Source organism: Orycteropus afer, unplaced genomic scaffold (genome assembly GCF_000298275.1).
Source record: "Orycteropus afer afer isolate SDZICR_OR568_19922 unplaced genomic scaffold, OryAfe1.0 scaffold00107, whole genome shotgun sequence".
NCBI classification, from domain to species: domain Eukaryota; kingdom Metazoa; phylum Chordata; class Mammalia; order Tubulidentata; family Orycteropodidae; genus Orycteropus; species Orycteropus afer.
Genome location: NW_006921694.1, coordinates 5,288,612 through 5,309,910, shown reverse-complemented (window position 1 = coordinate 5,309,910; position 21,299 = coordinate 5,288,612). Strand labels below are relative to the sequence as shown.

Genomic DNA, 21,299 nt, shown 5'->3' with positions numbered 1-21,299 from the left:
GAGGCAATGTAACGTGGTTGTATTTAGATCTCTTTTAACTGTTTATGAAGAGCAGCCAAGGTGGTTCAGGCTCTTCTTGGTGGTTTTTTATCATTGGCCTGTTGGTGGAGAAGGAGGAAGTGGCCCTCGCTCAGCAAGTGAAGTGTCAGGAGGTGTGGGTGTAGTTGTGTCTTATGAGGATTGTTGTTGTCTCCCACTCAGTTAGACACAAATTACAATTGAATAACCATCAAAAAACTAAAACCCATGGATGAAAAATACACCATGTAATCACACAGGAACAGTAACCAAAAAAAGAGAAAAGGGAAAAAAAGAAGAAAAAATAAGCAAACATGCAATATCTGGGGATAGAGCACTAAGAAGAAGAAAAAAAAAGTAGGGAAGGAGAATAATAAATGAAGAAAAAAATAGGAAAAAATGCAAAAATATAAACAAGGACTGGGGTTAGTCATGAGAAAAAAAAGGGGGGAAAAAGAAAAAAAAAAAAACCTTAAATTGGGGTTGGGGAGGCAGAATTTCAACCAGGCCCAGGGAAAAGAAAAAATGTTGAAAGCTAGGACCTGGTAGGGGAAGAGTAATAATAATAATAAAAAGGACAAAATTATTAATAATATTATTTGGTTTGAATGGACAAAAACAAGAAAACTAATCATCAGGAAAAAGAATGTGAAAAGGAAAAAATTGGTGGATGACTGAGTAGGGCACGCAGGCTCCATCTGAGCACACAGACTGTGATGGAGTTCCTGTGGGCCCAGAAGGTAGGTGGGAGTAGGGATGGCCACATCTCCGTTCACCAAGCAGTTATAGGGTGTAGTAACAAGAAGAATGTCATACCTTTTCAGTCTTGCAGGCCCCAAGTGTCCTTGGCATTGCTGGAAAGCAGAACGTGCTCTTAAGCCCCAGAAATCTGCGAGAATGCTGTCTCTTTAAATATCCAAAATAGTCAAGCCGCTTTTTAAACCTTCAAAATGGCAGCGTCCTCCGGACCAGCAAAAGTCCACAGCTCAACCCACCTTTCTCTTCACCTTCTCCGTTTGTTCCCTAGCCACTGTGCACAGTCCTCTGTGCAGTCCCTAGCTAGCAGGGTGATTTTTAGGTTAATTCTTAGGCCCTACCACCACTTGGGAATCTCCAAGCTGCCTGTACTGTCAGGGTCGCTCAGGTCATTGCCAGACTGCAGCTCCATATGTCTCCCTTTTTGGTATTTTCATGCAAATTCTTCTGCTAGTTGGGGTTTAGTCCACTTCTGTATCCTTCCCTTCAAGCCTCAGGGGTCCAAGATTATCTTCTGTGTCTGTGTTAATTGGCTTCCCTTTTCTTTGTTGAAGAGGTTCTGTGCAGTCCTTCTGCCTACTCTGCCATCTCGCCAGAACTCAAGGCTTGTTTTATGTCCTAACATATGATCTATTCTGGAGAAGGATCCATGTGCACTGGAGAAAAATGTGAATTGTGCTTTTTTGGGTGGAATGCTGTGTATATGTCAAAGAGGTCGAGTTGGTTGATTGTGTTGTTGAGTTCTTCTGTATCTTTGTTGAGTTTTTTCTAGTTGATCTGTCCCTCCTTAAAAGTGGTGTGTTAAAGTTTTCTACTACTATTGCAGAGTTGTCTATTGTCCCTTTTAATTCACTTAATATTTGCTTCACATATTTTGGAGCACTTTCATTGGGTACATAGATATTTATTATCATAATGTCTTCTTGGTAAATTGACCATTTCAGCATCATATAGTATCCTTCTTTGTCTCTTATGTTGTTTTCACTTTAAAGTCTATTTTATCAGAAATTAATATTGCCACTCCTGCTCTTTTTTAGTTACCATTGGCTTGGAATATTTTTTTCCACCCCTTGACTCTTAATTTGTTTTTATCTTTGTGTCTAAGGTGGGTTTCTTGTAGGCAGCATACCAATGGGTCTTCTTTTCTTATCCAGTCTGCCGCTCTCTTTCTCTTGATTGGTGCATTTAGTCCATTCACATTAAGTGGAATTAGTGATAGGTATGAATTAATTGCTGTCATTCTATTGTGCTTTGTTGTTGTTGTTGTGTTGTTGGAGTTTCCTTGGTCCATATACTTTTCTCTGTTGAGTTTGTTTTGTTGTCAAGTGTTTCGTCTCTTTTCTTCTTTGTTGTTGGTTTTGTGCTTAGTAAACCCATGTGTTTTCCTTCCTTCTGTATTTGCTTAGGAGGATTGTTTCTCTGTGGTTACCTTGGAATGAATTCTTGTCTCTACATTTTTGTTCTATGAGGACAGTGTCCTGTTTTCCTCTCCATTTGGAAGTTTGTACCTAGAACTTTTATTCCCTGTATTTGGTTAGTTGCTCTTGTCAGGTGCAGGTTGGCTTCCTTGATTTTTAGTGTACAATGTTTTATGGTCTTATTTCGTGTATCTATTTCTGATTTGATTTTAGTGCTGATGTCATGTGTCCTGATTTTGTTAACACAGTTTAATTACTTTTTTTTCTTTTAATGTCCACTCACCAATTAATAAGAAGCTCTGGCGGTGTAATGGATAAGACATCTGGCTGCTAACCAGAAGGTCAGTGGTTTAAACCCACCAACTGCTGCATAGAAGGAAGACTGGGCAATCTACTTCCATAAATATTTTTACCCTCAGAAACCCAATAGAGGTCACTATGAGTCAGTAATGAGTCAATGGCAGTGAGTTTGGAGTTTGGTTATATATATAACATGTTTGCTTTATCTTGTTGTGGCTAACCCTGTTTAATCACCTTTTCTTTCTTTCTTTCTTTTTTTAAATGTCCACTCACCAAATAATAAGGAGCTCTGGTGGCATAGTGGATAAGACATCTGGCTGCTGACCAGAAAGTCAGTGCTTCAAACCCACCAGGCTCTCCATGGAAGGAAGATGGGAGATCTACTGCCATAAAGATTTACACCCTCAGAAACCCAGTGGGGATTTCTATTACTCAGAATCGACTAGAAGGCAGTGAGTTTGGTTTTTTTTGGTAACCAAATAATACTAGTAATATATACCAAGGGGTCAGCAATTTTTTTTTTTTTTTTTTCTGTAATGGGCCAGACAGTAAATGTTTAAAAATTGGGTAGCAGGTTAGGCCATTCAGTCTCTGTTGTCAGCTCTGCCATTGAAGCACAAAAATGGCCCTAGGACCAATGAGCTTGACTGTGTTCTAATAAAACTTTATTTATAAAAACAGAAGACAGCTCATATTTGGTCCATGGGCTATACTTTGCAAACCTCCAATAGTCACCATCAAGGAATTGGGAGGTACCACTTTTTCCTCACTCTTGTTTGTTCCTTCTCTTTGAAGAAAACCCTTTTAACCTTATACTTGTGGTCTCTCTCTACCTGGGATGAGTTTAGAAGGAATAACTTGGCAAGTATGGCATGGAAGTCCCTTCCCCTTCCTTATCTCTTGGTTATAAGTGACCCACAGGAAACACATATCTTTCTGTTTCTTCAGGGACCCAGTCTTTCCTGCAGGGTGGGAAAGCCAACCTAGCCAAAGTTCTAAGTGGATAAAACCAAAAAACCAAACTCACTGCCATCTAGTTGATTCTGACTCATGGTGACCCCCTTTGGGCTTCTGAGGTGGTAAATCTTTACAGAAGTAGATTGCCCAGTCTTCCTTTCATGGAGTGGCTGGTGGCTTTGAACTGCCAAACTTCTGGTTAGCAGTCAAATGCCTTAGGCACTACACCCCCAGAGCTCCTGTCCAGGTGGATAAGCCTGTCTATTAAAAGTTTTTAGTATAAAAAAACCTTCTTTCCCTCATTCTTTAATATCAGCTTCCTCAATAATCAGAGTATTACTTTAGTCTCCACATACTTGACTCTTGCTTTCTTTCTTAGTTGGTTCAGAACTTGGACAGAGAAACAGCATGCTATTTATTTATTATCCTCAAGTATCCCTACCTATACATCAACTCACAGCACTTGGACTAAGAGAGAATGAAAAGGAGAAAGAGGCCTGCCTTACCTCTGTGGCTCAGAACAATGCATATACCACGAGGTCTCGCCTTGTCCAAGGGTAGCCGCCTGTACAGCCGAGCTGGAGCAGATGCCAAGCCGGTAAGCCGGGCAGTCTGTGACCGTGGTTTCCCAGTAATGCTGGCCACAGGCAGGCAGCTCTTCACCCAGCACTGATGGGATTCTGCAGGCAAAGTTAACCAGATTAAGTTTAGCACAGAAATCACCAGTGTTTATCTCTTAAGAGTCAACATTCCCAAACATGCACACAGTTTAAGCAGGGTCCTATCCTTGAAAACTGCTGGAATTTGACTAAAGATATTTTGTTCATTGTGTCCTTAACCTTTTTGACCTGATCACCACAGAATTCCCCAAACACTCAAGATGCATTTGACATAGCTTCCACTGCCACTTATAATTGATCAGCTTTGTAGAGGCTTGTGGTCAACAGTCATCTGTCCTCTGTCCTCTTTGGATTGTAGAAGTTGCACCTGAGAGGTTGTTTAAATGACTCTTTTTATCTCACTTTAGTTATTTTTAAAAGCCGTGGTGAAATGAACTAAAGAACTTTCACCTGCTCATGGGTAACCTTGTTGGCATGAATTGCTCAATTGTGCTTTGAAATGGCTGAGACAGCAGGAAATATTTTTAATTTTAGCAGTGTCAACATTCATCCTCTCCCTCTCCCCTTTAACCGATGAGGAAATGATTAATGCAAGGAACTGTTTTTCATTTTCTCATTTCAGAGAGGTGTCTACTGACAAGTCCTCACTCTGGAGAAAAGCCTTGATGTTTATGAACTAATTTCCAGGTTGATAATCAATAAAATTATATAAAATATAGTTATCATCAGTTATTATCTACAAACTCTTATCAACCTCCAGTCTATCTTTTTTATTATTGTTTTTTAAGAAATCCAAAAAAGACAGAAAAGCCCAATCCATTTCTTTTTTTTTTTTTTCACACTGAATTCCCTCATTTGTTGTGTGTTTTCCAGCACCTACAATGTGGCAGCCCCATGCTAGATTCTGGGGATTCAAAGATGCAGGAAACAGAGCTGCTGCTCCAGGATTATTGAGGATCTAGTGGCTGACAAATAATTACATCAACTGGTCAGTCCTTTTAGACAGTAATATCACAGGGTTCTTGGAATGCCGTAGAAGGCTTGGCCATTACCCGAGGCACGTAAGACCTGAGCTTGGCCTTCGCCAGACCAGCAATCTGATCGAAAAATAGTGCAAGTCACTGTTGATTGAGTTTTGTGTTTTATTGTGAGAACTTGTAGCCTACCAATCCCTGGGCACAACAATATAATCAGCAGCATGTGCTCTATATGGTGTTACAGTTTTCAAAAGACTTTTACCTATTGTCTCCCATTTGACCATTTTGACCCTCAAAATAATCAGGAGAGGTTGCAGCAAACTACAGGACAGTCTCCCCACCTTGTCTTCAGTTTCTGGCTCTTCTTTACTTTTGTGCTTCCCTTTCTTGGGGCCACTGTGGCAGCAAGATTCTGAAAGCTCTGTGTGTGGTCAGAACTAAGTACTCAACAATATATCATCCTGCTCTATTCATTTTCAAGTGGATTGATGGAAAATAAAGTTTGCTATGGAAAATTATAGAAGAATTAACCTGGACTCTTTTTCATTAAACCAGAGATAATACCTTAAAATAGACTATGTCTTAAAACCATTTGTGCCTATATTTCCAATAACTATGGTGACACTTTCTCCAAGTTATAAACTGTACCTGTCACTTTCTGCCTAGTAATGAACTATAACTGAACTGCATGGCTGTGCACACATTTATATTTGATATGACATCTGGGCATGGTCATTAAACCAGGAATATGTTCGGGTGAGACCACACAGAGGTGACATATTCTAAGAAGATTTCTACTGCTAAGGCATCAGCACATTTGTGCTTTCTTCTTCTACTTACTCTGTCAGTCGTCTTCTTTCAGCAAAGCTAATCACTGTCCCATTTGAGGAAATTTGCAGTGCAGGGTGAGCTGTTTCTCTCAACAATAGAAATCTGGTTCCTTTTGCAGTTAAGAAAATAAGATTAAAACATTGCCACAATGTCAAGAGCTGTCCCTAGGCTAAGACCCACAGTTCAATGTCTTCCTTTCCCCTGACATCAAAATCCCCTGATCAGGGTTTGCAGATACACAGCCAAAAAGTGCATCCATGATAAGGCATTAGTGACTACCAGTGGCTGGTTACTTCCACCTGGTTCCTCATAGTTACATCTTTACAAGTGTCTCCTATAAAAGAACTACCCACCTCCCCCCCAACACAAACACACACTTGCACAAAGTGTGGTCTATACATCAGCAGAATCTATATCATCTGGAAACTACTTAGAACTGTAGAATCTCAGGCCCCATCCCAGAACTAATGAATCACAATCAGTAAGTTAACAATATCCTCAGGATTTTCATGTTTCTGCAAACATCAAAGTTTGCAGAAGCACTGGTGTAACTTAAAGGTGTAGTTCAAATAGTAGAAGTTATAGGCACCATACTGGGCCTGCGTGAAAAACATACCTGGGCAGGTAGCTTTTATGTCCTTCCTTTATAAACAGCAAGCTGGCCCTAACTACATCATAAACAAGACACATGTACAAGTTTCTGCTTGTTGGTAAATCACTGAATGTGATACCCTGAATCCTGTGCCATTTGACTCTAGGATAAAATAATAATATGAACACCTTTCCATTTATCACTTCCCTTCACAATAACTGAGAATAGCCAATATTTGTTGAAATATATGGGTATTATCCCCAAAATATCATTGAATGGCTTTATCAGTTCTTTGAGTCATTCATTTACTCAGTCCATTAGTCAACAAACATTAATTGCCACGTACTGCGTGCCAGGTACAAAGAATAAATAGAAGAATAAGACTTCTGTCTTATTCTTGTTCATAGAATTCCAAATGTAATAGAAAAAGAATCTCCATACCCCAAAAGCACAGATACACACATCCCCAAGGACCAAAACATACCCACACATTATAGCACATTGTGAGCCAAATAAGAACATTTGGAGAGAATTTTAAAATACATGACTAGAGCATTACTGGTCTGATAGAGATTGGTGAAACCCCCAAGCTTCTCCAGTAACCCTTTGGGCCTAAAACTTAATTCACTCCTGTGGCTTCCAGGAAGTGGGAGGAGGGCTGTTATATTATGGAGATTGCAATTTATGTCATGAAAAGAAACAAAATGTGTATGAACTGTTGTATGGAAAATGAATTTGCTCTGAAAATTTTCACCCGAATAATAATTTAAAATAAATAAATAAATAAATACATGTCTGGGGCTCCCTGCAGATCAGTTAACTCAGAATCACTAGGAATGGGGTCCAGCGATCAGATTTTTAAGCACCCTGAGTGATTACTGAAGGATAGCCAAAGTTGAGACCTCTAAACCAGAAGAAAATTAAGAAACATCTTGATCTTTCACCAGTCTTGAGTTTTCATGCCCAAAACCTAGCACTGGCAGCAGGTTGGGGGCTTTATGAAGTTGCCCTCTAGGATGTCTTTTCTGAGTGGTAGATGAGAAGGAAGTAAAATAGCTCTTTGTGTATGAAGGAGAAAGTACCTCTGGTAGAAATGAGGGCAGCTTCGCTCTGCTCACTTGTCCCAAATGCATTGATGGCTCTCACGTAGAAAAAATAATTATCATTGGGTTGGAGGTTAACTTTCAGCTGTAGTCCTTTAATTCCAGAGAAAGATCTAAACATAAAGGGAAAATAATAGTTTTAAATGTAATACCAATACTAGATAACTTGTCATATTTCAATTTTGTAGGGAATGAACATCTTTCATTAACAATAAATAATTGTTTTCTTCTCTTTATATGACCACTAGAGTTAGCAAGCTGAATTCTGCAAAATGGTCATTTTCCATTAAGATTATTTTGTCAAATCATTCCTATTTTTGTCAATTTTTGTCCAATATATGCCTTCCACAATTCTCTTTAGAAGGAAACCAGAAAAAAAAAATTATCACTATTTTTAAGAAAACAAATTAAGTTTAATTATATTATAAGTAAAATTAAGGTTAATTATATTTATTTCTTTATCAATTACTGACTGAGAGGGTCCTTTTGGATTAAGATAATGTTAAACTAATATATTGTACAAGGACTATGATTTGTCTGTCAGATTGTCACACTGGTGGCTTGTGTGTTGCTGGGATCCTGGAAGTCATGCCACTGGTATTTTAAATACCACCACAGACATCCATGGTGGACAGGTTTCAGGGGAGCTTCCAGACTGAGACATACTACAAGGAGGACCTGGCTATCTACTTTTGGAAAAATTGGCCAGTGGAAATCTTACAAATGGCAGCAGAAAATTATTTGAGATAGTCCCAGAAGATGAGCCCCTCTAGTTGGAGGGCACTCAAAATATGACTGGAGAAGAGCTGCCTCCTCAAAATAGAGTTGACATTAATGACATGGATGGAGTAAAGCTTTCAAGGCATTCATTTACTGTTATGGGCATGACTAAAATGAGGGGGAAAAGCTGCAAATATCTATTAAAAATTGGAACATGGAATGTGCAAAGTACAAATCTAGGAAAATGAGAAGTCATCAAAATGAAATGGAATTCATAAAGATCAATATCCCAGGTTGAAATGGACTGGTATTGACCTTTTTGAATCAAACAAACACATAGTTTACTATACCAGGAATGACAAACTGAAGAGGAGTGACATCACATTGATCACCAAAAGGAATATTTCAAAATCTTTCCTGAAGAACAATATAGTCAGTGATAAAACAATATCCATACAAGGACTACCAGTTAATATAACTATTATTAAAATTTACACACTAACCACTAAAGCCAAAAATGAAGAAATTGAAGATTTTTACTAATTTCTGTGCTCTGAAATTGATCAAATGTGTAATCAAGATGGAGTGATAATTACTGGTGATTGGAACGTGAATGCTGGAAACAAAGGACAGATAGCTGAAGTACACTGCCTTGGTAATAGGAACAACATCCATGATTACATGACAGAATTTTGCAAGACCAAAGACTTATTCATTGAAAATAACATTTTTCAAAAATATGAACAGTGACTGTACCTGTGGACCTCAACAGATAGAATACACAGGAATTAAATTCATGGAAAGAAATTATAGAGAAGCTCAATATCATCAGTTAGAAAAAGACTAGGGGCTGCTTGAGGAATAGACCATCAATTGATCATATGCACATTAAAGTTGAAGTTGAAGAAAATTAAAATAAGTCCATGAAAGCCAAAATGCGAACTTGAGTATTTCACACCTGAATTAAGAGACCATCAAGAATATATTTGATGTATTGAACACTAATGACCAAAGACCAGACAAGTTGTGGGGTGACATCAAGGACAGCATACCTGAAGAAAGCAAAAGGTTATTAAAAAGACAGGAAATGAAGAAAAGAGTAAAGTGCATGTCAAAAGAGACTTTGAAACTTGCTCTTGAATGTAGAATAGTTAAAGTGAATGGAAGAAACGGTGATGTAAAAGAGTTGAATAGAAAATTTCAAAGGGCAGAACAAGAAGACAAAGTAAGGCATTATGGTGAAATGTGCAAAGAATTGGACATACTCAGAATTTCCCAAGCTGAAAGACTTGAAGAAAAATTCAAGCCTCAAGTTGCAATATCAAAAAATTCTATGAGTAAAATATTGAATGACACAAGAAACATCAAAAGAAGACAGAAAGAATAGAAATGGTCACTGTACCAAAAAGAATTGCTTCATGTTCATTCATTTCAGGAGATGGCATGTGATCAATAACCACTGGTATCAAAAGAAGAAGTTGAAGCTGTACTGAAGGAATTGGCAAAAAACAAGGTTCCAGGAATTTATGGAATATCCATTGAGGTGTTTCAACAAACAGATGCCGTGCTGGAGGCACTTACTCATCTATGCCAAGAAATGTGGAAGACAGCTACCTGGCTAACTGACTGGAAGAGATCCATAATTGTACTCATTCCAAAGAAAGGTGATCCAACTGAATGTGGAATTTATCAAACAGTATCATTAATATCAAACACAAGTAAAATCTTGCTGAAGATAATTCAAAAATGGTTACAGCAGCGTATTGACTGAGAGCTTCCAGAAATGCAAGCTGGATTCAGAAAAGGACATGGAATGAGGGACATGATTGCTGATGTCAGATGGATCTTGGCTGAAAGCAAAGAATATCAGAAAGATGTTTACTTGTGTTTCATTGACTATGCAAAAACATTCAACTGTGTGGATCATAATGAATTATGGATAACATTGCAAGAATGGGGATTCTAGAACACTTGATTGTGCTCATGAGGAATCTGAGAGTGTCATTTGAACATAACAAGGTGATACTGCCTGGTTTAAAATCAGGAAGAGTGCATTAGGGCTGTATCTTTTCACGATACTTATTCAATCTGTATGCTGAGCAAACAATCCAAGAAGCTGGACTATATGAAGAAGAATGCAGCACCAGAATTGGAGGAAGACTCATTAACAACCTGAGATATGAAGACAACACAACCTTGCTTGCTGAAAGAGAAGATGACTTGAAGCACTTGCTAATGAAGATTAAAGACTATAGTCTTCAGAATGGATCACAGCTCAACACAAAGAAAATGAAAATCCTCACAACTGGACCAATAAACAGCATCACAATAAATTAAGAAAAGATTGAAGTTGTCAAAGATTTCATATTACTTGGCTCCACAATCAACACCAATGGAAGCAGCAGTCAAGAAATCAGATGACATATCGCACTGGGCAAATCTGCTGCAAAAGACCTCTTTAAAGTGCTTAAAGACTAAAGTGCACCTAATCCAAGCCATAGTATTTTTCAATTGCCTCATATCCATGTGAAAGCTGTACAATGAATAAGGAAGACCAAAGAGTTGATGCTTTTGAGTTGTGGTATTGGTGAAGAATACTGAAGGTACCATGGCTGCCAAAACAACCAACAAATCTGTCCTGGAAGAAGTGAAGGAAGAATTCTCCTTGGAAGTGAGAATGGCCAGACTTTGTCTCACCTACTTTGGTCAGGTTGTCAGAAGGGACGATTCCCTGGAAAAGGATATCATGCTTGGTAAAGCCGAGGGTCAGTGAAAAAGGGGAAGACCCTCAACGAGATGGATTGACACAGTGGCTGCAGCGATGGGCTCAGGTATAGCAGGGACTGTGAGGCTGGTGCGGGACCAGGCAGTGTTTTGTTCTGTTGTACATAGGGTCACTACAAGTCAGATCTGACTTGGCACCTAATAACAAAACCAAATAAACCAAACTCACTGCCATCAAGTCAATTCGACTCCTAGTAACCCCCATTGATTTCCAAGGTGGTAAATCTTTATGGAAGTAGATTGTCCCATCTTCCTTTCATGGAGCAGTTGGCGGGTTTGAATCACCAAGCTTCCAGTCAAATGCCTTAGACACTTAACCACCAGAGCTCCTTAATAACAACAACATGGGCAAAATACCGAAAGACACAGGAAGCATCAAAAGAAGATAGAAGGAATACACAAATTCACTGTACCTAAAGAATTGGTCAATGTTCAGTCATTTCAGGAGATAGAATATGATCAAGAACTGATAGTTTTGAAGGAAGAAGTCCAAGCTCCCCTGAAGATGTTGGTGAAAATCAAGCCTCCAGGAATTAGTGGAATATGAATTGAGATGTTTCAACAAACAGATGGAACTCTGGAAATGCTCACTTATCTATGCCAAGAAATTTGAAATACAGCTTCCTGGCTGACAGGAAGAGATCCATATTTGTGCCCATCCCAAAGAAAGGTGATCCAACAGAATGTGGAAATTATCTAACAATATCACAAGCAAGTAAAATTATGCTGAAGATAATTCAAAAATAGTTGCAGCAATACATTGACAAGGAACTGCTAAATATTCGAGCCAGATTCAGAAGAGGACGTGGAACAAGTGAAATCATTGCTGATGTCAGACAGATCTTGACTGAAAGCAAAAAATACCAGAAAGGTGTTTACCAGTGTCCTATTAACTATGCAAAATCATTCAACTGTGTGGATCATAACAAATCATGGATAACATTGAGAAGAATAGAATCCAGAACACTAAATTGTGTTCATGAAGAACCTGTACATAGACAAGAAAGTTGTCATTAGAACAGAAGGGGCTACTGCATGGTTTAAAATCAGAAAAGGTGTGCATCAGGTTGTATCTTTTCACCATACTTATTCAGTCTGTATGCTGAGCAAAAATTCAGAAGCTGACTGTATAAAGAAGAATGTGGTGTCAAGATTGGATGAAGGGTCATTAATAATCTGAGATATGCAGATGACACCACCTTGCTTGCTGAAAGTGAAGATCATTTGAAGTACTTCTTGATGAAGATCAAAGACTACAGACTGCAGTACGGATTACACCTCAACAAAAAGAAATTAAAAATCCTCACAACTGGACCAATAAGCAACATCATGATAAACAGAGAAAAGATTGAAGTTGTCGGTGTTTCATTTTACTTGGATCCACAATCACCACCCATGCAAGCAGCAGTCAAGAAATCAAATGATATACTGCACTTCTGTAGTGATACTGCCTCAGAAACCCAAGGAGGGGTCGCTATGAGTTGGATACAACTCAACAGCAGTGGGTTTGGTTTGGTTTCAGAAGAATAAGGAGTTCTGGTAGTGCAGTGGTTAAAACATTCATCTGATAACCAAAAGGTCAGTGGTTCAAACCCCCCAGCTGCTCCAGGGGAGAAAGATGAGGCAGTCTGCTTTCATGAAACTTACAATTTCGGAAAACTTATGGTCAGGTCCATTCTGTCCTATAGGGTTGCTATGAGTTGGAATCGACTCAATGGCAGTGGGTTAAGAGCCAGAAAAGTGAACAAATCTGTCTTAGAAGAAGTATAGCCAGAATGTTCCTTAGAGGAGAGAATAGTCAAACTTCATCTCACATACTTTGGATAGGTTATCAGGAAGTATCAGTCCCTGGAGAATGACATCATGCTTTATAAAGTAGATGGTCAGTGAAAAAGAGGAAGACTTTCAATGAACTGGATGAACATATGGCTCCAACAATGATCCAAACATAGCAACAATTTGGATGTGAGGGTGGCACAGGACCAGGCAATGTTCCATTCTGTTGCATACAGGGTCACTATGAGTCAGACCAACTCAATGGCACCTAACAATGATGACAACGTAGTAGTTCAAGGAACCCTAATTATCTCATTGTTGGTAGGTGCCGTCGAGTCATTTCCAACTCATAGCGACCCCATGCACAGCAGAACGAAACACCATCTGATCCCACTCCAGCTCCATGATCCTTGTTATACTTGAGCCCATTGTCACAGCCACCATGTTAATCCATCTCGTTGAAGACCTTCCCCTCTTTTGTCAACCCTCCACTTTACCAAGCATGACATCCTTCTCCAAGGAATGGTCCCCTCTGACAACATGACCAAAGTAGGTGAGACAAAGTCTGGTCACTCTCGCTTCCAAGGAGCATTCCGGCTGCACTTCCTCCAGGACAGATCTGTTAGTTCTTTTGGCAGTCCATGGTACCTTCAGCATTCTTCTCCAGCACCACAACTCAAAAGCATCAACTCTTCTTTGGTCTTCCTTATTCATTGTCCAGCTCTCACATGCATACAAGGCAACTGGAAATATCATGTCCTGTGTCAGGCACACCTTAGTCCTCAAGGAGACATCCTAGCTCCTCAGCACTTGAAAGAGTTCCTTTGCAGCTGAGCTGCTCAGGGCTACACATCATCTAATGTCCTGACTGCTGTTTCCATTGGCCTCAATTGTAGAACCAAGCAATGTGAAGTCTTTGACAACCTCAATCTTCTCTCCATTTATCGTGATGCTGCTTATTGGTCCAGTTGTGAGGACTTTTGTCTTCTTTATATTGAGATGTAATCCATTCTGCAGATTGTGTTCCTCAATCTTCATCATTAAGTGCCTCAAGTCATCGTCACTTTCAGCAAGCAAAGTTGTATCATCAGCATATCTCAGGTTGTTAATGATTCTTCCTCCAATCCTGATGCCACATTTTTCTTTTTATAGTCCAGCTTCTTGGATTATTTGCTCAGCATATAGATTGAATAAGTATGGGGAAAGGATACAACCCTGATGCATTCTGTGGGATCACCTTTCTTTGGAATGGATACAAATATGGATCTCTTCCAGTCAGTTGGCCAGGTAGCTGTCTTCCAAATCTCTTGGTATAACTAAGTGAGTGTGGCATGTGTTTGTTGAAATATCTCAGTGGGTATTCCATCAATTCCTAGAGCCTTTCTGTATGCCAATTCCTTTATTGCAGCTTCGACTTCCTCCTTCAGTACCATTGGTTCTAGATCATATGCCACCTCCTGAAATGGATGAAGATCGACCAGTTCTTTTTGGTACAGGGACTCTGTGTATTCCTTCCATCTTCTTTTGATGTTCCCTGCATCATTCAATATTTTGCCCTTAGAATCTTTCAATATTGCAACTCGATGCTTAATTTTTTTCCTCAATTATTTCAGCTTGAGAAATGCCAAATATGTTCTTCCCTTTTGGTTTTCTAACTCCAGGTCTTTGCACATTTCATTATAGTAATTGGCTTTGTCTTCTCGAGCTGCTCTTTGAAATCTTTGGTTCAATTCTTTTATCTTGTCATTTCTTCCATCTGTGTTAGCTACTCTCCACTCAAGGGCAAGTTTCAGAGTCTCTTCTGTCATCCATTTTGGTCTTCTCTTCTTTTGTTGTCTTTTTAGTGACCTCTTGCTTTCTTCATGGATGATGCTTTTGATATCATCCAACAATTCTTCTGGTTTTCGGTCATTGGTGTTCAATGCATCAAATCTATTTTTTAGATGGTCTCTAAATTCAGGAGGGATATATTCTAGATCATATTTTGGCTCTCGTGGACTTGTTTTAATTGTTGAACTTACATATGAGCAGTTAATGGTCTGTTCCACAATCAGCTCCTGGCCTGGTTTTGGCTGAAGAAAAATACTTCGTACATTCCATGTTCCAATTGTTAATGCATGTTTGCCACTGTTTCTCCTTAATTTGAGTGGTGCCACATCTGAAAATGGAGGTCTCGAAAACTTTACCTTATCCATATGAGTAAGGCTGATTTTACTCTGATAATGCAGCTTTTGCCCAGTCCTACTTTGAGAGCTTTCTAAGCTAAGTGACTCATTTTCTTCCTCTATATTGGACAATGTTTCCGGACTATTCATAAAGTTGTGCAGTAATGTATCAGAAAGTGTTTCTCTGCTATTCATAAGGTTTTCCCTGGCCAATTCTTTGAGAAGTGGATGGCCTCCTCCTTCTTCCTAGTCTGTCTCAGTCTGCAAGTTGGGCTGATACCTGTGCACCATGTGCACCCCACTGGGTTTAAAACACCAGTGGCACAAGCCTCAAGACTCACAGCAACACATCACCACAGTAGGATAAACCTACAGACAAGTTTGTCTCCCTTAGCTGTTGGACCTCTCCAACCACCCTTACCCGGATCCCTGCAGCTGACTCCTCGATCTAAAATCCTTGATTTTAAAAATATTTAAAATGGGAAAAATTCAAGATGAGTGATCATTTTGTACATGGCCAACGTACCAAAAGCCACCAAAGTTATTAGAACTTGAAGATGTCTAGAGGAAGGAATATCTTTTAAGGTCTGCTTGATTCTGGCATGAAAAAATAATTCTAATACACCCAGTCTCCAAAGTTGCTATTCTTAAATTGCCTGCTTATATTAAAGGAAAATTGCTGGTTATGGTGTCTAATTGACAGTAGCTTGACTAGTACACTCCAATAGCCCAATCATTTGACTACAAATAGACTTTCTGGATTTGAAGATAGAGTTCTCTGAACTTGACAATGACTTAGGATAGTTTTGTACCTCTTTTCCATTCTCTTGATCTGCTTATTTAGTAGCCTAGAGCATTTATAAAAATAAAGTACATAAGTAGTCTTTATTTTAGCACTCATTTGAGGAGATTTTGTAAGAATTCCTAATCAGAGTACAAAAGAGCCAGGGTTCTGGATCTGGAAGATGTGAATTGAATGAAAACAACAGCACAACAGACATACTGTTCATTTGGAGAAGGGTGACGTTTTGTAGGGGGTTTTGGTGGTGTTGTTTTATTTGTTTGTTCTTCTTTGTTTTAGTTTTGAATGAACGTACTCTAAGAGCAGTAGAATCAGAGTGGCCACTGTTGACCCACAGATTATTTTTTCAGGTCATTTCTACTTCAGTTGTCTTATTTCACTTCTCAGTGTCTGTCTCAAAGAACAATAACATGGACAACCAGAAAAAAATAAGAAATATTATTGAATCAGAAAACAAAATAATTTGAAGTTCTTCAAAACAGAAGATCTGTATAGAGAAACAACCCTCCAATTCACCCCTAATGTGTGTAAGTACCAAAAGCTAGAGTGCATTCCTGAGAAGGAAGGGGAGGTGGGCAGCAGCCTGAGTCTATTTGCGTATCTGCTATTTAGACCCCTGTGCCTGGAAAAGGTCCGTGCAAACTCCTCAAATATTATTGGCTGTTATTTCAGAACCTATTGCCTGGCCAGTCCATCAGGAGAATACTATCTTTAGATGCACTGAGAATGGATCAATGAGATTGAACCCCATGTCCACTGCCAACTAATTATGCTTCAGTTAATTAATGAAAAACCATGTCCTGTGTTGTGGTAATGTTATTCTTGACTAAAATATCTAGAATATTAGTCTGGGGTAGATGTATTGGATATCTTGTTAGAATTTATAACTAATGAGATATTTTAAATGTACATTAATTATAATTAGTAATAAAATTATTGTTTCAGTAAGCACATTTAGGCCTAAACTAAATTTCAGACTTCATTCACCATTAAATACATGTCTTCTGATCATTTGCCATGTTTCTAGGCCCTGTCTCTGACTATTAACCCTAAAGCCTAAGAAGGAAGTAGGAAAGATAAGTGAGGAAATTTCTAGGGATAAAACAGACTAGTTACATTTGTAACAGTGTAGTTGGGAAATACCAAGGATGCTGGATTTTAGGTTAAGTGTTTGTTCTTAAGTTTTGTGAGGTCTATCAAGGACAAAATTCCATATATATAGTCAACTACATGCTTTCCATATATATAGTCAACTACATGCTATGTCTCATTACTCATTTAAAAATAAAGTTTTACATGGTAAAAATTCAGGATGAGATCTGTATTCCATGCATGAAACAGAGGTCATGCAGACTGAACAAATAATCACAACGCCTTCACTGAATCTGTGAAATTAAACCATCAGGCATGAAAATGAAAGTAACATGAAATGTGGTGGTGTTTTATTGTTAACAATTCATCATCTTATGCTCAAGCACCAAAACCAAAGTGAATACACTCAGATCCAAATGGTTTGTTTTCATGCCTATTTATTCTGTCTGAGTTTACTAGGATGTCATATGAAGTTGTTCCTGTTTTGTAGCCCAATGAAAACTTCAGAAAGTTTGGAATTTGAAATCTGAAGAGTGACATCCTTCCATAGATTATTCCTTTTTTTTTTTTTTAGTTCATAAACAAAAAGTTTTGACTTCCAATAAGAAGGCAGAATAGACAGACAAGCTCTACAGACCCTCTTCAACAAAGAAAAGAGAAACCAATTGACAGAGATACAGAAGGTAATCCTGGAGCCCTGAGCTTTGAAAAGAAGTATACGGAAGTAGATTAGGCACCAACTAGTGGAAAAACCTGAACGAAAACAGTGAGTATGAAGATGGCCGGAGCAGTGGACTGTCAGCTACTCTGACAGACCAAAGCCTGAATATTTCCAAGTGGTGTTGGGACCTGAGAATTGATCTAAAGATCAGCCCTGGTCACCAAGGGCTGCAGGGATAACTGCACTGGTGGCCTCTGACTAGGAAGGGAAACAGCAAGGAGGGAGACAACCTGAGCTGTGGACTTTTGCCTGTCCAGAGGGTGAAGCCATTTTGATTGTGTGATAGTTGGAGCTGTGTGTCAACTTGACTGGACCACAATTCTGTGTGGTTTAAGCAATTGTGAGGTAGGTTGTTCCAATGATGGGATCAGATGTATATGTATGTATATGTTTTGAGCAGCCAATCTGTTGAAAGGCAATTTCCCTAGGGGTGTGGCCTGCTTCCAGTATATTTATGGACATCCTGGGAAAAGAGACACTCTTCTGTGGATTGGGATTCTGTTTGTGCTGCCTACAACTGTCTGTGAGTGAACAATCCACTGTTTGGCCTGGAGATCTTGGATTCATCATTTGTTGGAGTCAACAACCAGTATACTGTCTGCCAACCTTGAGCTCTTCAGCCCCTGCAGCTGCATGAATCGGGAAAAGCCTCCAGCTTGACATTTGATCCAAGAACTTTGGACTTGTCAGCTTCTATAAGTGTGTGAGTCATTTTCCTAAGATAAATTTCCCTTTCACTATATATATAAGCTTTACTGATTTTGTTTCTATAGAGAACCTAGTCTAACACAGATTGTTTACACATGGTGGTCATTTTGGATATTAAAAGTGACCAAAGGGGCAGCCATTTTGATTGTTTACAAGCAGTGGTCATTTTGGATATTTAGAGTCATCGAGGGTGCAGCCATTTTGAATGTTTACAGGTGGTGGCCATTTTGGATTTTAAAGTGACAGCAATCTCATTCAGATACCAGGGACCTAAGAATAGGCTCTGTTTGCCAAGAATGGCAGGGACATAAGGGAGGGAGACAACAGAAAGGAGACAGGTTGTGAGTGTATAAGTGCTACCAACTAATGAATAGAGGAGCAAATCACAGTACCCTGCTTACATAGATAACATACAAACAAAACAAAGAAAATTAAACTTGTGGGAAAGTCACTCTAACATACAATCACCAATTAAATATAAACAGAAAAACGTCACAATTCTCAGAGACAACAGACCATCAAGGTCCACACAAAGAAGCAAGATAAAGCAGGAAAAACAAGGAACTAGGATGTTGTTGTTATTGTTATGTGCCGTTGAGTCAGACCCAACACATAGCAACACCTCCTTGGGTTTCCGAAGCGGTATCACTATGGAAGTAGATTGCCCAACCTTCCTTCTGAGGAGTGGCTTGTGGGTTTGAACTGCCAGCCTTCTGGTTAGCAGTCAAGTGCCTTAGGCACTATGCTACCAGAGCTCCCCAAACACATCCCTGAAGAAGAAGCAGCATTGGAACTCCCTGATAAGGAATTCAAAAGAATTATATTTAGGTAACTTCAATGAATTGACAGACAGATCAAGGAAAACACTGACAAAATTGAGGAAAATACAGAGAAAGCCCTAGAACAATTTTGAAAGACAATACAAGGACAAAATGACAAAATAAATGAAAAATTAGAAATGATACAAAACCTACAGAAAGAAATCTAGAAGATTAATACTAAATTTTCAGAAATATATAACACATTGAATGGGCATAGCAGTAGAATTGAATCAATGGAAGACAGAATTAGGGAGATTGAAAGCAAATACCTCAATACTTCTTTGTAAAGGGAACAATCAGAAAAAATATCAAAACAAAATGAAGAAAGCCTAAGGTTCACGTGGGATACTATTAAAAGGAATAGTCTATGTATAATCGGAATTCCAGAACAAGAAGAGACAAATAAAACCACAGAAAAAAAAATTGTCAAAGATTTGTTGGAAGAGAATTTTCCTGGGTATGATGAAAGATGAGAATATATCCACTCAAGAAGTCCAAAGAACCTCAAACAGGATAGACCCCAAAAGAAAATCACCAAGACATATTATCATTAAACTCATCAAAACCAAAGACAAAGAAAGAATCCTAAAATCAGCATGAGAGAAATGAAAAGTTACCTACAAGGGGCAACCAATAAGACTAAGCTCAGACTTCTTGGCAGAAACCAGGCAGGTGAGAAGGCAATGGGATGGTATATATAAAAATCTGAAAGAGAAAAATTTCCAACCAAGAATTATATACCCAGCAAAATTGTCCCCAAAATATGATAGTGAAATTAGGACATTTCTAGATAAGCAGAAATTAAGGGAATTTGTTAAAACCTGACCAACCTTACAAGAGATGCTAAAGGGAGTCCTTTGGACAGAGAACCAACAACAGCAAACAACAACTGACCATTATCATACATGATTATATAACCCAGAAACCAACCCAGTTATAGAAGTATCCAAAGTAAATAAGCCTACAAGATTGTGAACATGGAACCAGAGACATCAATTGACAAATGAAGACAACTAAAAAACAAAAAGAGGGAAAAAACTTTGTAGTTACAGAACTTCTAAATGGTAAGGAAGTCAAGACAACTGCAAGATAGAACAGATTGTTCTAAACTAAGGAAGAAATTATAAATCACAGGGTAACCTCAAAAAAAAAGTGATAAATCTCACATAAAAATAAAAAAGAGGACCAGTACAAATATTTAGCAAATACCAAAACAATAGCAATGAAGGAAGGGATAACACAATTCATAAACAAAATGAGTTCAGCACAGAAAATTATATGGAACAAGGAAATCAACACCATGAAAAAGCACATTACAAAATGACAGTAACAAATTCATACTCATCAATAATTACATATCTGACAAGGGACTTATCTCTAAAATTCATAGAAAACTCCAACACTTCAACAACAAAAAGATTAACAATCCAATTAAAAAAATGAGCTGAAGGCATGAATGGACACTTCACCAAAGAGGATATTCAGGCAGCCAGTGAATACATGAAGAAATGCTCATGATCATTACCCATCAGAGAGGTGCAAATCAAAACAACAATGCAAATCACTCCAGCACTAATGGCAAAGTTAAAAAAGACAGAAAGTGGCAGTTGCTGGGGAGGATGTGGAGAGATTGGGACTCTCATCCACTGCTGGTGGGACGGTCAAATGATAAAACCACTGTGGAAAACAGTATGGTGATTCCTTAAAAAGCTGGAATTAGAAATACCATTTGACTCAGCAATCCCATTACTAGGTATATAGCCTAAAGAAGTGAGAGCCAAGACAAGAACAGATATATCCACACCCATGTTCATCACAGCACTGTTCACAATAGCCAAAAGATGGAAACAACCTATATGCCCATCAACAGAAGAATGGATAATCAAACTGTGGTACATATACACAATGGAATACTATGCAACCCTAAAGAATAATGTAGACTCTGCAAAACACCGCACAACATGGATGAACTTGGAAGACATTATGCTGAGTGAAAAAAGTCAATCACAGAAGGACAAATATAGTATTAGATCATTATTGTAAAAAGTCAAGAAAATGTTTATATATGGAAGGGAACTTTCTTTGTTGTTACCAGGGGTGGGAAGGGAATGGAGGGAACACTGCAAAAAAAAAAAAAA

The 21,299-nt window shown here is 38.6% G+C and overlaps 1 protein-coding gene across 1 annotated transcript in view; it reads right to left on the bottom strand.

Moving 5' to 3' along the window:
* CMYA5 (cardiomyopathy associated 5) overlaps positions 1 to 21,299 on the bottom strand; it is a 159,645-nt gene that overhangs the window by 18,998 nt on the left and 119,348 nt on the right. The window contains exons 9-11 of the mRNA XM_007943481.1: positions 7,552 to 7,685; positions 5,887 to 5,986; positions 3,956 to 4,129 (exon numbers count right to left, since the gene is read on the bottom strand). Of these exons, the coding sequence (XP_007941672.1) occupies positions 3,956 to 4,129; positions 5,887 to 5,986; positions 7,552 to 7,685 (408 nt within the window). The remainder of the gene's footprint in view (positions 1 to 3,955; positions 4,130 to 5,886; positions 5,987 to 7,551; positions 7,686 to 21,299) is intronic.